At 68.7% G+C, this 16,191-nt stretch overlaps 2 protein-coding genes across 3 annotated transcripts; one reads left to right on the forward strand and one right to left on the reverse strand.

Annotated features, from left to right (window-relative positions):
• Positions 1-1,277: 1,277 nt before the first annotated feature.
• On the forward strand, positions 1,278-12,476 carry LOC138837643 (E3 ubiquitin-protein ligase SIAH2-like). 2 transcript variants are annotated; one of them, XM_070036580.1, is made up of 2 exons: positions 1,278-1,785; positions 11,853-12,476. In XM_070036580.1, exons 1-2 carry the CDS (start codon positions 1,450-1,452, stop codon positions 12,408-12,410), a joined length of 894 nt encoding a protein of 297 aa, XP_069892681.1. In that variant the 5' UTR covers positions 1,278-1,449; the 3' UTR covers positions 12,411-12,476. The 2 variants fall into 2 exon arrangements, with proteins under 2 accessions (XP_069892681.1, XP_069892682.1); XM_070036581.1 differs by lacking the exon at positions 1,278-1,785 and adding an exon at positions 8,834-9,146.
• Positions 12,477-15,381: 2,905 nt separating this feature from the next.
• Positions 15,382-16,068, reverse strand: LOC138837673 (MAPK-interacting and spindle-stabilizing protein-like). Its single transcript, XM_070036623.1, has one exon. The coding sequence runs from the start codon at positions 16,066-16,068 to the stop codon at positions 15,382-15,384; it is 687 nt and encodes a 228-aa protein (XP_069892724.1).
• Between the last annotated feature and the right edge of the window lie 123 nt (positions 16,069-16,191).

The following is a 16,191-nucleotide window of genomic DNA, read 5'->3' on the forward strand; positions in this document are numbered from 1 at the left end:
GGTCTGGGGCTGGGCTGGGCTGGGGCTGGGCTGGGCTGGGGCTGGGGCTGGGCTGGGCTGGGGCTGGGCTGGGCTGGAGCTGGGGCTGGGCTGGGGCTGGGGCTGGGCTGGGCTGGGGCGGGTCTGGGGCTGGGGCTGGGCTGGGCTGGGCTGGGCTGGGGCTGGGCTGGGGCTGGGGCTGGGGCTGGGCTGGGCTGGGCTGGGGCTAGGGCTGGGGCTGGGCTGGGGCTGGGCTGGGGCTGGGGCTGGGCTGGGCTGGGCTGGGGCTAGGGCTGGGGCTGGGCTGGGGCTGGGCTGGGCTGGGGCTGGGCTGGGGCTGGGGCTGGGGCTGGGCTAGGGCTGGGGCTGGGCTGGGCTGGGGCTGGGCTGGGGCTGGGCTGGGCTGGGGCTGGGGCTGGGGCTGGGGCTGGGCTGGGCTGGGGCTGGGCTGGGGCTGTCCCCACCGCTCACATGACCGCTCGGAATTCTGGTTTACGCAAGGGTGAGGCTCGAACCCGGACCCCGTGCGGCAGGTGTTGAATGCTTTGGATTGATGGCGGTGTCAGCCGTGACCCGGCCTTCCCTGCGCCCGCGTGGGGTCCCCAGAGGAGTTCCAGAAAAAACCAGTCCCTTCCGTGCTTTGTATCTGCGTCCAGCCCTGTGACCCCGCGCCCTCCCCGCACCCCGCGCCCCTCCTCGCACCCCGCGCCCCTCCCCGGGACCCCGCGCTCCTCCCCGCGCCCCTCCCCGGGATCCCGCGCCCCTCCCCGCACCCCGCGCCCCTCCCCGCACCCCGCGCCCCTCCCCGGGATCCCGCGCCCCTCCCCGCACCCCGCGCCCCTCCCCGGGACCCCGCACCCCTCCCCGGGATCCCGCGCCCCTCCCCGCACCCCGCGCCCCTCCCCGGGATCCCGCGCCCCGCACCGGGATCCCGCGCCCTCCCCGCGCCCCTCCCCGGGACCCCACGCCCCGCACCGGGATCCCGCGCCCTCCCCGCGCCCCTCCCCGGGACCCCGCGCTCCTCCCCGCGCCCCTCCCCGGGACCCCGCGCTCCTCCCCGCACCCCTCCCCGGGACCCCGCGCCCCGCACCGGGATCCCGCGCCCTCCCCGCGCCCCTCCCCGCGCCCCTCCCCGGGACCCCGCGCTCCTCCCCGCGCCCCTCCCCGGGATCCCGCGTCCCGCACCGGCGCGGGGCGGGGCGGGGCGGGGCGGGCGCTGGCTGCGTCCCCCGGGCCGCACACGTGTCCGGGCGTCACGTCCGCGCGCGCCCGCGGGGCTGCGTCAGCCGAGGCCGCCGCCGCCGGTGCGGGGCCGAGCGGAGCGGGGTCGGCGGGGAGGGCGCGCGGGGTCGGGGCGGAGCCGGAGCCGGAGCCCGATCGCCCCGCGCCCCGCGCCCGGCCCCGCGCCCGCGGTGACCCCGGCGGGTCGGCGGACGCCCCGCCGCGGGCCCATGGTGCGCCCGGCCCGCCATGAGCCGCCCGCCCTCGGCCGGCCCCGGCGCTAGCAAGCCCGGCCCCAAGCCGCCGCCGCCGCCGCCGCCCGCCGCGCCCGCGCCCGGCCCCGCGGCCCCCGCCGCCCCCGGCCCCGCGGCCGCCCCGCTGCCCGAGCTGACGGCGCTGTTCGAGTGCCCGGTGTGCCTGGACTTCGTGCTGCCGCCCATCCTGCAGTGCCAGGCCGGACACCTGGCGTGCAACCCATGCCGCCGCGGGCTGCGCTGCTGCCCGACCTGCCGCGGCGCCCTGACGCCCAGCATCCGCAACCTGGCCATGGAGAAGGTGGCGGCGGCCGTGCGCTTCCCGTGCAAGGTGAGGGCGCGGGGCGCGGGGCAGGGGCGCGGGGCAGGGGGCGCGGGGCAGAGGACAGGGGGCGCGGGGCAGGGGCGCGGGGCAGAGGACAGGGGGCGCGGGGCAGGGGGCGCGGGGCAGGGGCGCGGGGCAGAGGACAGGGGGCGCGGGGCAGAGGACAGGGGGCGCGGGGCAGAGGACAGGGGGCGCGGGGCAGAGGACAGGGGGCGCGGGGCAGGGGGCGCGGGGCAGGGGGCGCGGGGCAGGGGGCGCGGGGCAGAGGACAGGGGGCGCGGGGCAGAGGACAGGGGGCGCGGGGCAGGGGGCGCGGGGCAGGGGCGCGGGGCAGAGGACAGGGGGCGCGGGGCAGGGGGCGCGGGGCAGGGGGCGCGGGGCAGAGGACAGGGGGCGCGGGGCAGGGGGCGCGGGGCAGAGGACAGGGGGCGCGGGGCAGAGGACAGGGGGCGCGGGGCAGGGGGCGCGGGGCAGGGGCGCGGGGCAGGGGCACGGGGCAGGGGGTGCGGGTCGCGGGGCAGAGGACAGGGGGCGCGGGGCAGAGGACAGGGGGCGCGGGGCAGGGGGCGCGGGGCAGGGGCGCGGGGCAGGGGCACGGGGCAGGGGGTGCGGGTCGCGGGGCAGAGGACAGGGGGCGCGGGGCAGGGGGCGCGGGGCAGAGGACAGGGGGCGCGGGGCAGAGGACAAGGGGCGCGGGGCAGGGGGCGCGGGGCAGGGGGCGCGGGGCAGAGGACAGGGGGCGCGGGGCAGGGGGCGCGGGGCAGAGGACAGGGGGCGCGGGGCAGGGGGCGCGGGGCAGGGGCGCGGGGCAGGGGTGCGGGGCAGGGACACGGGGCAGGGGGTGCGGGTCACGGGGCAGAGGACAGGGGGCGCGGGGCAGGGGGCTTGGGGCAGGGGCGCAGGGCAGGGGCGCGGGGCAGGGGCGCGGGGCAGGGGGCGCGGGGCTCGGGCGGGTGAGAGACGCAGCCCCACGACCCCCTAGATCCCCGGACCCTGGGACCCTGGCCCCCGCCGCTCCAGACCGCTCGCACGCGTGGAGGCGCTGGGGGGGCGGCCGGGCTCCCCGCACCGCCCCGCGCATGGCGAGGGCAAGCAGGACCCCCACCACACAGGCTGCAGCTGCTCCTCCAGACTGACGCCGCCCGGCCCTCGTGCGCTTGTGTGCGGGAATGCGCGCGTGGCACCGCATGGGGAGGCCCCGTGTAACGCACGTCCACCCCCCGCCTCCCCCCCCACCCCTCACCCCCCCCACCCCCACCCCCCGCCCGCAGCCGGCCCTGGCCTCATCCCGCGCCAGCCGCAGAGGTCCTGGGGCTGCGCCGGGACAGGGACGCGGCGTGGTCAGGTTCGCGCCCTGGGCCTCGTGTCGCTGCGTGTTCATTGTGGAGGTCAGCTGGGCGCGGCCCCCGGGGAACTCAGGCCTGAGTCCCGCGCAAGCCCTGCACGCGGCCTTGGGTCCTGTCAGAGCCGCGCTGGCCTCCCACGGCTGTGGGGTCTGAGGCCAGCCCGCGTAAACATAACTGAAGCCCAAAAACGCAGGCCCGGCTCATGGGGCGAGGTCCTGCCGGCCTAGCAGCCCTGAGTTCAAACCCCAGCACCACCAAACAAGCGCCAAGGTTTGGAGGAAGGTTGGGCTGGAGGCGTTTTAGGAAAACCTGGCGAGCTGCAGCCGGCCACGGACGCCCCCAGGCCTCCGCTGGGTGCTGTTTCTCACCGGTTCCTCAGGACAGGGAGGGAGCGGCGCCCAGAGACCAGAGCACAGCTGGTGACAGCTGGCCTCCCGCGGGGGTCCAGCACCTTGGGAAGCATTTTCAAAACCACCGTTGGCTAATGGGAGAAACGGCGTCTTGTGGTTCTCAGAAGAACCCGCGACGTGGAGCCCGTGTGTGGCAGGGTCTTAGGAGAGAGGGAAGGGGCGGCGATGTGTGTGCCAGCCGGACTTGGGCTTCCGGGGCCTGTGCGGCCCCACGCAGCCCTGCCAGGCCGGGAAGCCTTCGTGGAATCTCCACACACAAGTCTCTGTAAGAACACAGCTGGGCAAAGCTCACCCTTTACAAACCAGAATGGAGAACTGTGCAGCCCGGAACAGGATGGAAGCCACCGGGCCTGGGCCTGTGCCAGAGCCGGTGTGGGCCTGGGCTGTGCGTGTGCCAGAGCCAGTGTGGGCCTGTGCGTGTGCCAGAGCCGGTGTGGGCCTGGGCCTGTGCGTATGCCAGAGCCGGTGTGGGCCTGGGCTGTGTGTGTGCCAGAGCTGGTGTGGGCCTGGGCTGTGTGTGTGCCAGAGCTGGTGTGGGCCTGGGCCTGGGCCTGTGCCAGAGCCAGTGTGGGCCTGGGCCTGTGCCAGAGCCGGTGTGGGCCTGGGCTGTGCGTGTGCCAGAGCCGGTGTGGACCTGTGCGCGTGCCAGAGCCGGTGTGGGCCTGGGCCTGTGCCAGAGCCGGTGTGGGCCTGGGCCTGTGCGCGTGCCAGAGCCGGTGTGGGCCTGGGCTGTGCGTGTGCCAGAGCCGGTGTGGACCTGTGCGCGTGCCAGAGCCGGTGTGGGCCTGGGCCTGTGCCAGAGCCGGTGTGGGCCTGGGCCTGTGCGCGTGCCAGAGCCGGTGTGGGCCTGGGCTGTGCGTGTGCCAGAGCCGGTGTGGGCCTGTGCGTGTGCCAGAGCCGGTGTGGGCCTGGGCCTGTGCCAGAGCCGGTGTGGGCCTGTGCGCGTGCCAGAGCCGGTGTGGGTCTGTGCCTGTGCCAGAGCTGGTGTGGACCTGGGCCTGTGCCAGAGCCGGTGTGGGTCTGTGCCTGTGCCAGAGCTGGTGTGGACCTGGGCCTGTGCCAGAGCCGGTGTGGGCCTGGGCTGTGTGTGTGCCAGAGCTGGTGTGGGCCTGGGCTGTGCGTGTGCCAGAGCCGGTGTGGGCCTGGGAGTGTGCCAGAGCCTGTCTGGGCTTGGGCCTGTGCGCGTGCCAGAGCCGGTGTGGGCCTGGGCTGTGCGTGTGCCAGAGCCGGTGTGGACCTGGGCTGTGTGTGTGCCAGAGCTGGTGTGGGCCCGGGCATGTGCCAGAGCCGGTGTGGGCCTGGGAGTGTGCCAGAGCCGGTGTGGGCCTGGGCTGTGCGTGTGCCAGAGCCGGTGTGGACCTGGGCTGTGCGTGTGCCAGAGCTGGTGTGGGCCTGGGCGCGTGCCAGAGCCGGTGTGGGCCTGGGCCTGTGCCAGAGCCTGTCTGGGCTTGGGCCTGTGCGTGTGCAGGTCATTTAGAGCTGGTGTATACTCCTGTCCAGGCCGTCACCCACACTGCTGGTGGGACTGCTGGGCGCGTGTGTACTGGGCCCAGCCCCCAGGTGTGTTTACCAGCAGGGATGAGACCCTGGCACGCTGCGAGGGGGGGTGCCCGCGGGCAGCGCAGTGCGAGGCTCGGGGAGGCCTGGGGACCCTCCCGGCCTGCTCCCACCTGGTCTCGGGATCTCTTTAGGAGCGGCGCCTGTGAATTCACCGGTACCAGCATCCGGGCCTCAAGAGCTCGGCCCCCGCTTCCCGGGAGGGGACATGGGGGGGAGGCCGTGGAGACGGTGCCGTGTGCTCCGCGTGGCAGCTTCTGTTAGCGGAACTTTGTCTTGGAGGAGGACGCTCGGCGTGGCCGCGTGAGCTGGCAGTCCGGCCGGTCTGCGAACCTGCGTCCCACGGACACACAACCCCAGCTCGTACTTGGGGCTCCGGGTTGTGACTCGGGGTTGGTTCATCAGGGACGCCTTTGAGCTGACCCCGGGAGGAGTCGCGCCTCGGCCAGCCCGGCGGGGTGTGCTGCCAGAGGGCCGCCCGGGCGGGCGCCGGCTTCTGAAGCCCACAGCAGCGTGCCCAGCTTTGGCCCAGGCCTCCTTTTCAGGGATTTAGACTGGGGCTCGGCTCTCCTCCATGTGGCATTCATAGTTCATCCTGTGGCCACAAACTGGCATCCAGCCCCCGATGCCCCCTCCCCGGGGGCAGGACGGCGTGCACGGCGTCCAGGGAGGGAGTTTCACCCCACCCCCATCCGCTGCCGACAGCAGAAGATTGACGTCTGAGACTGGATCGGATTCTACATTAGAAGTCTCCTACAGCGCAGGTACACCTAAGGATATTAACACTCCATGCAAAGCAGACTTGTGCCTCTGACAAATTTGGGAGACAAAGCATTTCTGTAGTCCAAGCACTTGTGAGGCTGAATCAGGAAGATTGTGAGTTCAAGGCTAGCCTAGCCTTATAGCTTGTAGTGAGACCCTGTCTCACAACCAACAATGCAGTACCAGCGTAAATAAGGCCCCTCCACATCCTGAGGCCAGTTCAAAAGCACAAGACCCTATCAAAAAACGAGCAAAAACTAAAAGCTGGACGCCAGAAGCTCACGCCTGTCATCCCAGCTACTCAGGAGGCTGAGGTCTGAGGATCCCAGTTCAAAACCAGCCTGGGCAGGAAAGTCTGCGAGACTCTGATCTCCAATGAACCACCAGAAACCAGAGGTAGTGCTGCTGTTCAGAGGGGTAGAGCGCTCGCCCTGAGCAGAAGAGCTCAGGAACAGCACCGAGGCCCAGAGTTCAAGCCCCACAACTGGCAAAAAAGAAAGAAAAAGAGAGACAGACAGACAGACACAGACAAACTAAAGCAACTAAAGCCCTGGGCATAGCCCCAGTTCCAGTGCTAGAACTCCTGCCTATCAAGCAGTAGTCCCTGAGTCAGAGGACGTACCCCCAAACTACCACACAAAAGAGAGGCCTGAGCACTGGGGGAGCAGGGGAGCCTGGGAGAAGGGCAGGTGGGGGGAAGGGGCCCCTGGGCCCCAGCTGACTTTGAGGCGCCTTTGTTTGCTGGGATATCCTCCAAGGAGACCTCACAGAACCGGTTCCCCCAGCCCCAGCCCCAGCCGACCACAGGCTCTGGAATCGCAAACCTCCCCGGCGGGCTCCACACAACCTCGCATAAAGTCCCTAAGATGAAAGTAAACCCCCCAACAACCAACAACGCACGCTGCACGCCGGGCCCCTCATATCCCGTCAGGCAAAAAGGGTGGACCTTTAAACCCAGGGCTCCCCCAGGAGAGAGTCACAGTACTTCCGAGCCTCCCCCGGGTTGAGCAGCCGTCTGACAGCTCTGGAGCTGAGTAATGAAGGGACTATGTGGTTGACCTGAAGGGCAGTCGGCACACAGTGCCACCAGCCGCCCCGAGGTGACTGGCCAGCTCACAGTCAGAGAGGGCAGATGGCCGGGGCATGGCTGACCGCGGCCCCGCCGGGGCTGTACCACAGGTGCAGAGGCACACACAGCCATTAGACCAGCAGCAGTGTGCCTGGCACTTACACACACACACACCACCGCCTGGCACTTACACACACACACACCACCGCCTGGCACTTACACACACACACACCACCGCCTGGCACTTACACACACACACACACCACCGCCTGGCACTTACACACACACACACCACCGCCTGGCACTTACACACACACACACCACCGCCTGGCACTTACACACACACACCACCGCCTGGCACTTACACACACACACACCACCACTCCGTGCTTCACAGACGTGAAATACGTGAGGTGCATGTATCAAAAATGATCCACAGAAAACATAGTATCCGAAATCTAAAAAGCAACAACAAAAACCCCACATTGGATTGGAAGCCTCTTTGCACAACTACTTTAATTTAAAAAATACATTTTCTTATACAATCTCAAGGTCTACGGAATGTTTTAATGTGAACGTCTACAAGAGGCTTCAGATAAAGTAAAATTAGCACGGTGCATCTGCAGATACACCTCGTGTCTATTTACCAGCAGATACGTGGTAGGCGAGAAGCAACGGCGATAACATAAATAGAAGCATACAAAGTGCTGTAAACAGCCTGTGGTCACTCGGTGACCTGGTGCTGCGGTTAGCTGCTGGTTAGTTGCTGCACCAAGTGCAGCTCCATTCCCTCCCATCTGCACAGACCTGCAGAGTCTCCCTCATCGTCTGCCAGTCACACACACACACACACACGGTCAGGAATTCCTCCCTGCAGTCAGATGCGTGTGTCTGTGCCTCTGTGCATCGGCCGCGGGTGGCAATGGAGTCCAGGGTGGTGGTGGGGGTGATAAAGGCAGGAGCGGTGGGTGAAGGGGCTGTGGGAAGGCCACGCCAGGACCACCACACGGCCAGGGCCGGCACTGGACGATCAGGAGACAGTGTCTTTCTTGGAAGATTATCTTGGTTCGCTGAAATGACTCCCAAGGAGGCCCTAGCAAAGAAAACGTCACGCTTAGCTGCGGTTGTGTGTAGTTAGGAGTGTATTTTCTCCTGCTAGCAAAACACTCATGATCGAGCTTAATTCCTGTGACGCACCCCTAAGCAACCCTGCCCAGGAAGGATAATTCGTCACCCTGTCCCTGAGTTCTCCCGTGCATTTTTATTCTGATGTGATTTCAAACTACAAGGCGGTTAAAATAAGAGTGCAGCCAGGCGCTGGTGGCTCACGCCTGTCATCCTAGCTACTCAGAGGCTGGGATCTGAGGATCTCGGTTCAAAGCCAGCCCCGGCAGGAAACTCCGTGAGACTCTTATCTCCAGTGAACCACCAGAAAACCGGAAGTGGTGGTGTGGATCACCTTGAGCTGAAGAGCTGAGGGACAACGCCCAGGCCCAGAGTTCAAGCCCCACCACCGACCAGGGGAAAAAAATGCAAAAGAAGCCCCAGACAGTAGCCTTTATCCTGCACCCGGTTCTTCACTCATGGGGAGTTTTAAATCGTGAGTTCCCCAGACCAGGCTGTGCAGCCTTGTGTGCATGTGTGCGGCCGTGCCCTGTGCATATTGTATGTAACGCAGCTTTGTGTGCGTGCCGTGTGCATATTGTGTGTAATTTTTTTCAGCTATTTGCTTTGGAGGGCAGCCGTGTGCTTTGCTTGCTCTAGGTAAGGATCTTTCTTGGCGTTAATCCAAACGTTGGTGAGCATCCACACAACATAGCAACTGTGCTTTGTTTTTCTCGAGAAGTGCTCATTGGAGACCCGGGCTGGGGAGCCTGCTGGTAAAAGCCAGCCCTGGGGCAGGGCGGCGGCGCCGGTCCCGGAGGTCCTGGCTCCTGGAGCTGGGGAGCCTCTTGGCTCAGGAAGGCCCGCCCGTCAGGTGGATGCATGGATCCCGTGACTGTCTGCGGCCCTGCAGCAGGCCCCGCGCACACCAGCCCCGGCCAAGGGCTCTCTGTTCAGATGGGACGCACTGCGTCGGCGGGCCAGGAGCGGGCGGCCCTGCGGTCCCCATCGCGTCACAGCCTTGAGGGAGCCCGAGTCGGGGACAGAGCGGGGACAGACACGGTGCCTGGCTGCGTGAGGCCTGGGAGCTGTTGTGTCCGTACCCTGTGGCGGCCAGAAGTGAGGCTTCCGCATCTACTCCCCGCCTCTTCCTCGCTCTTCTTCAGCTCTGACCCCCCTCCTCGCTCGCTCTCCCCTCGCCTCCTCCCTGCGGACGTTTACTCAGAGTGAATCCCCAGCCGGGGATGAGCTCCTCCGCCCTCCCGGGCCTCAGTGTAGCTGTGGATGGGCTTTTCGGGGTCACGTGGCGCCACCGAGGACCAGGTCCCTGAAGAATGCCTCCCGGCCTGTGCTTTCACATTTGGGGGGCGGCCCTGGCTAGGAGGCAAGGTGAACCTCTGGGTATGCCAGCCAGATGCTGGGCACTGGCGTCTGAGGTGCTGGTGCTGGGTCCTGCTGGGCAGGGGGCCCGGGGCCTGGGTGCTGGTGCTGGGTCCTGCTGGGCAGGGGGCCCAGGGCCCGGGTGCTGGTGCTGGGTCCTGCTGGGCAGGGGGCCCAGAGCCTGGGTGCTGGTGCTGGGTCCTGCTGGGCAGGGGGCCCAGGGCCCGGGTGCTGGTGCTGGGTCCTGCTGGGCAGGGGGCCTGGGTGCTGGGTACTGAGGCACATGTACCTGATACCCAGGTGCTGGTGCTGGGTCCTGCTGGGCAGGGGGCCCGGGGCCCGGGTGCTGGTGCTGGGTCCTGCTGGGCAGGGGGCCCGGGGCCCGGGTGCTGGTGCTGGGTCCTGCTGGGCAGGGGGCCCGGGGCCCGGGTGCTGGTGCTGGGTCCTGCTGGGCAGGGGGCCCGGGGCCCGGGTGCTGGTGCTGGGTCCTGCTGGGCAGGGGGCCCGGGGCCCGGGTGCTGGTGCTGGGTCCTGCTGGGCAGGGGGCCCGGGGCCCGGGTGCTGGTGCTGGGTCCTGCTGGGCAGGGGGCCCGGGGCCCGGGTGCTGGTGCTGGGTCCTGCTGGGCAGGGGGCCTGGGTGCTGGGTACTGAGGCACATGTACCTGATACCCAGGTGCTGGTGCTGGGTCCTGCTGGGCAGGGGGCCCGGGGCCCGGGTGCTGGTGCTGGGTCCTGCTGGGCAGGGGGCCCGGGGCCCGGGTGCTGGTGCTGGGTCCTGCTGGGCAGGGGGCCCGGGGCCTGGGTGCTGGTGCTGGGTCCTGCTGGGCAGGGCCCCGGGGCCTGGGTGCTGGTGCTGGGTCCTGCTGGGCAGGGGGCCCGGGGCCCGGGTGCTGGTGCTGGGTCCTGCTGGGCAGGGCCCCGGGGCCTGGGTGCTGGTGCTGGGTCCTGCTGGGCAGGGCCCCGGGGCCCGGGTGCTGGTGCTGGGTCCTGCTGGGCAGGGGGCCCGGGGCCCGGGTGCTGGTGCTGGGTCCTGCTGGGCAGGGGGCCCGGGGCCTGGGTGCTGGTGCTGGGTCCTGCTGGGCAGGGCCCCGGGGCCCGGGTGCTGGTGCTGGGTCCTGCTGGGCAGGGGGCCCGGGGCCCGGGTGCTGGTGCTGGGTCCTGCTGGGCAGGGGGCCCGGGGCCCGGGTGCTGGTGCTGGGTCCTGCTGGGCAGGGGGCCTGGGTGCTGGGTACTGAGGCACATGTACCTGATACCCAGGTGCTGGTGCTGGGTCCTGCTGGGCAGGGGGCCCGGGGCCCGGGTGCTGGTGCTGGGTCCTGCTGGGCAGGGGGCCCGGGGCCCGGGTGCTGGTGCTGGGTCCTGCTGGGCAGGGGGCCCGGGGCCTGGGTGCTGGTGCTGGGTCCTGCTGGGCAGGGCCCCGGGGCCTGGGTGCTGGTGCTGGGTCCTGCTGGGCAGGGGGCCCGGGGCCTGGGTGCTGGTGCTGGGTCCTGCTGGGCAGGGCCCCGGGGCCCGGGTGCTGGTGCTGGGTCCTGCTGGGCAGGGGGCCCGGGGCCTGGGTGCTGGTGCTGGGTCCTGCTGGGCAGGGGGCCCGGGGCCCGGGTGCTGGTGCTGGGTCCTGCTGGGCAGGGGGCCCGGGGCCTGGGTGCTGGTGCTGGGTCCTGCTGGGCAGGGGGCCCGGGGCCCGGGTGCTGGTGCTGGGTCCTGCTGGGCAGGGGGCCCGGGGCCCGGGTGCTGGTGCTGGGTCCTGCTGGGCAGGGGGCCCGGGGCCTGGGTGCTGGTGCTGGGTCCTGCTGGGCAGGGCCCCGGGGCCCGGGTGCTGGTGCTGGGTCCTGCTGGGCAGGGGGCCCGGGGCCCGGGTGCTGGTGCTGGGTCCTGCTGGGCAGGGGGCCCGGGGCCCGGGTGCTGGTGCTGGGTCCTGCTGGGCAGGGCCCCGGGGCCCGGGTGCTGGTGAGGAGGCTCTGCTGCTTGGTCCTCTAAGGCATGGTGCCCCCAGCACTGTCCTCCCCTGTAGACCGTGGTGGACGTGAAAGCCGGCCCCACCGCGCGTCTGTGTGCTCTGGTGCGGCCTCGGGCTGGGGCAGGAGGTGAAGACGGAATAAACTATTTCCTTCTCTCAAAACACTGATTATGCGACTCCCAAGCCACTGTGCGCAGTCGTGGAGCCGCAGACGGCAGCACTGGCCTGCGCGGCCACGGGCGGGGACGCGGCCCTGCGTGGACGCCATGCTCCTGTGTCCCCGCAGCGCAGCGCTGGCCGACGCCGTGTGTCTCTGTGTCCCCGCAGCGCAGCGCTGGCCGACGCCGTGTGTCTCTGTGTCCCCGCAGCGCAGCGCTGGCCGACGCCGTCTCTGTGTCCCTGCAGTGCAGCGCAGCGCTGACGCCGTGTGTCTCTGTGTCCCCGCAGCGCAGCGCTGGCTGACACCGTGTCTCTCTGTGTCCCCGCAGTACGCCACCACCGGCTGCTCTCTGACGCTGCACCACACGGAGAAGCCGGAGCACGAGGACGTGTGTGAGTTCCGGCCCTACGCCTGCCCCTGCCCCGGGGCCTCCTGCAAGTGGCAGGGGGCCCTGGAGACGGTCATGTCGCACCTGATGCTGGCGCACAAGAGCATCACCACGCTGCAGGGGGAGGACATCGTCTTCCTGGCCACAGACATCAACCTGCCGGGCGCCGTGGACTGGGTCATGATGCAGTCCTGCTTTGGCCACCACTTCATGCTGGTGCTGGAGAAGCAGGAGAAGTACGAGGGACACCAGCAGTTCTTCGCCATCGTGCTGCTCATCGGCACGCGCAAGCAGGCCGAGAACTTCGCCTACCGGCTGGAGCTGAACGGGAACCGGCGGCGGCTGACCTGGGAGGCCACACCGCGCTCCATCCACGACGGCGTGGCCGCCGCCATCCTCAACAGCGACTGCCTGGTCTTCGACACGGCCATCGCGCATCTGTTTGCGGACAACGGGAACCTGGGCATCAACGTGACCATCTCCACCTGCTGCCCCTGACGCGCCCGCTCCGCCCGCGCCTGGGCCCGGCACGCTCCTTTTAATAAAAGGTTTTGTAGAGGTTTACTCGGTATGTCCGCACAAGTCCTCTCCCGGCATCCCCGGCAGTTCGTGAGCGGGAGGACCAGGGTGGCAGGGGAGTGACCCCAAATCCACCCCGGGGGTCACTTTATCACTGCCCGGCCGAGCCTCAGGCCGCCGTGCCAGGGCTCCGTGTTGGCGCCGGGAGCCGGGTGACCCCACCAGCCTGTCCCCCCGTGAGAAGGCTCAGGCCAGAGACCCTTCCAGCATTGCTTGCGTCCAGGCGGCGCCTCTCCCCCGGGGAGGACCACACGCAGAATCTCGGGGAGGACCCGAGTGAAAATGCAGATTTGGGCGGGCGCCGGCGGCTCAGGCCTGTCATCCTCACTACTCAGGAGGCTGAGATCTGAGGATCGAGGTTCAAAGCCAGCCCAGGGCAGGAAGGTCTGTGAGATTCTTTATCTCCAAGTAACCACAGAAAGCCAGACGTGGAGGTGGTGGCTCCGGGATAGAGCGCCAGCCTTGAGCAACAAAACTCAGGGACGGCGCCCAGGCCCTGAGCTCAAGCCCCATGACCAGAAAGAGAAAGATTCATGGGAGTCTGAATTCCAACAAGGTCATCAAGGGAGTCTTTCACACGGTTTGGGGGTGACCGGCTTGAATCGTGAGTCTGGACTCTGGTGCCTTCAGGCTGCCCAGTCCTGAAGTCGGTGTCCTGTCCACCCTGGGCCAGAGCACAAGCCCGCGCACGCCAGGACCCGGCTGCCCCTGGGGTTCAGGGTGGATTGTCCAGGAAAGCAAGGCCCGGCCTGTCTCGCTGGCTCGCTCGCTCCCCCCACCCCGGCCCCCCCGACCGGCGGTGAGGCCCGGGCCAGTAGTGAGACCAGCTTTGTCACAGGTGTTACAAGGTGCTGTGTAAAGGTACGTGTGGGTGGTGGGGTTTTTATTTTTTCATTTTTCCCACATTCACTTTAGTTTTTTAATAAATATTTTCCATAAACAGTGTGCTTCATGTCTCTAGTTGAAGAACAGCCTTTTCTGAGCACCGACGCGGTGCTTGGGGGGGGGGCTGTGACCATGACCTGTGACCGAGGTCGCGGCCTGGGCCTGCGTGGACACCTGCGTCCTGAGCCCCGTGGTGGGGTTTGGGGGCGCCCGGGAGAGGCCGGCTGGTGCCACACCCACCGCACAGCGGCCCTCCACTTCCTTGAGTGGAATTTCCTGCCAGAAAATGAACAACTTCCCCAGGTTACCCCCGTCTGGGAGGAGGTGAGATGGATGGACGGACGGCAGGCCGGCTCTGCCACGGCGCGTCTGTTCACACAGTTCAGGGAGGCCGGTCCCTAGCGGGCCTCTAGCACCAAGCCTCCTCTTCTAAGCCGCAGCCCGACGCAGAGTCCTGTGAACTTGGGTTGGCCTGGGCATCCCCGGCCAGCAAGCAGGAAGCAACTGAGGCCCGATGACCGGTGCCATCTCAGGAGGGAAGGTGTGGGTTCCTGGCCCCCCCCAGGACGTCCTGTGGTGACAACGTGGTGCTTCCGTGCTGGGCAAAGGGACAACACAAAGCCCGCCCCCACGTGCAGACTGGCCTCCGGATTGCGCCCTCCCTCCCGCCCCAGCGCTTTAACACGAGCATCAGCGGTCACCCCTCCACGCACCGTCCGGCCTTCAGGGCACGGTGTAGGCCAGGCATGTGCCATCCATGTGCCCCCGCGTACACCCCCGTACCCTCTGTGCCGCCCATGCCCCCCATGTGGTTAGCAGACCTTCCTGACCCGTGATGGAGAACACCTCGAGCGGTGGCTTATTTTCCCGTCCAGTGGGGGGTCACTAGACGTGGAGCTCACAATGTTACGAGTGGGGGTGACGGGACTGGGCCCCTGGCAGTGGGGTCCTGGGTGAGGGCCAGCGCTCAGGGCACCGTCCCTGCCGGACGGCGGGAGTCACCCATCACCCCCAAGCTGGGTCCGGGAACGTCTCCCCTGGCTCCTGCTGACGGCGACCAGGGCTCAGCGGACGGTCAGAACTGTTCTCCAGGACGGGCACCCGAGCCTCACACCCGCAAGCCTACCTACTCAGGAGGCTCAGATCTGAGGATCGCGGTTCAAAGCCAACCTCTCAAGGCCGATGTAGAGCAAAAAGCCAGTAGTGGGGTGTGGCTGGCAGGGAGACGCCTCCACCGGTCCTACCCCAGTGTCTCCTCCAGGGCAGAGCAGACCCCACGGGCCAGACCGTCACTGCGCGGATCCGTGGGGTTCCAGCCGAGGGGCTGGGGTGGTCAGGGCTACGCGGCCACAGGGCCCTGGGGACCGGCCGGGGGTATCTGTGGGCATCCGTGGGGGCTGTGGGCATCTGTGGGTATCTGTGGGCATCCGTGGGGCCTGTGGGCATCCGTGGGCATCCGTGGGGCCTGTGGGCATCCGTGGGCATCCGTGGGGCCTGTGGGCATCCGTGGGTATCTGTGGGCATCCGTGGGGCCTGGGGGCAGCCGTGGGGCCTGTGGGCATCCGTGGGGCCTGGGGGCAGCCGTGGGGCCTGTGGGCATCCGTGGGGCCTGGGGGCAGCCGTGGGGCCTGTGGGCATCCGTGGGGCCTGTGGGCAGCCGTGGGGCCTGGGGGCAGCCGTGGGGCCTGTGGGCATCCGTGGGGCCTGTGGGCATCCGTGGGTATCTGTGGGCATCCGTGGGGCCTGTGGGCATCCGTGGGTATCTGTGGGCATCTGTGGGTATCTGGGCATCCGTGGGTATCTGTGGGCAGCCGTGGGTATCTGTGGGCATCCGTGGGTATCTGTGGGCATCCGTGGGGCCTGTGGGCATCCATGGGTATCTGTGGGCATCCGTGGGTATCTGTGGGCATCCGTGGGGCCTGTGGGCAGCCGTGGGGCCTGTGGGCATCCGTGGGGCCTGTGGGCAGCCGTGGGTATCTATGGGCATCCGTGGGGCCTGTGGGCATCAGTGGGTATCTGTGGGCATCCGTGGGTATCTGTGGGCATCTGTGGGGCCTGTGGCCAGCTGTGGGTATCTGTGGGCATCCGTGGGTATCTGTAGGCATCCGTGGGGCCTGTGGGCATCCGTGGGTATCTGTGGGCATCCGTGGGTATCTGTGGGCATCCGTGGGTATCTGTGGGCATCCGTGGGGCCTGTGGGCATCCGTGGGTATCTGTGGGCATCCGTGGGTATCTGTGGGCATCCGTGGGTATCTGTGGGCAGCCGTGGGTATCTGTGGGCATCCGTGGGGCCTGGGGGCATCCTTGGGTATCTGTGGGCAGCCATGGGTATCTGTGGGCATCCGTGGGGCCTGGGGGCATCCGTGGGTATCTGTGGGCATCCGTGGGGCCTGTGGGCATCCATGGGTATCTGGGGGCATCCGTGGGGCCTGTGGGCATCCGTGGGTATCTGGGGGCATCCGTGGGGCCTGGGGGCATCTGTGGGTATCTGTGGGCAGCCGTGGGTATCTGTGGGCATCCGTGGGTATCTGGGGGCATCCGTGGGCCTGTGGGCATCCGTGGGGCCTGTGGGCATCCGTGGGTATCTGGGGGCATCCGTGGGGCCTGGGGGCATCCGTGGGTATCTGTGGGCAGCCGTGGGTATCTGTGGGCATCCGTGGGGACTGGGGGCAGCCGTGGGGCCTGGGGGCATCCGTGGGGGCTGTGGGCATGCACGGGGCCATGGGGCGCATTGTGGACCCCACCGGAACAAGCGCCCCCGGGGAGCCCCTGCCCCCCCGCCCCGCCTCCCTCCGCGGAGAGGTCCGGAAGCCAC

Source organism: Dipodomys merriami, unplaced genomic scaffold (assembly GCF_024711535.1).
Source record: "Dipodomys merriami isolate MVZ:Mamm:240054 unplaced genomic scaffold, mDipMer1.0.p SCAF_273, whole genome shotgun sequence".
In the NCBI taxonomy this organism is placed as follows: Eukaryota; Metazoa; Chordata; class Mammalia; order Rodentia; family Heteromyidae; genus Dipodomys; species Dipodomys merriami.

Bases quoted from the DNA above. Each gene is read 5' to 3' on its own strand.
- LOC138837673 (XM_070036623.1), bottom strand. From the start codon at position 16,068: ATGCCCCCAGGCCCCACGGCTGCCCCCAGTCCCCACGGATGCCCACAG.
- LOC138837643 (XM_070036580.1), top strand. From the start codon at position 1,450: ATGAGCCGCCCGCCCTCGGCCGGCCCCGGCGCTAGCAAGCCCGGCCCC. The intron at 1,786-11,852 runs GTGAGGGCGCGG...GTGTCCCCGCAG, and splicing joins CCGTGCGCTTCCCGTGCAAG to TACGCCACCACCGGCTGCTC.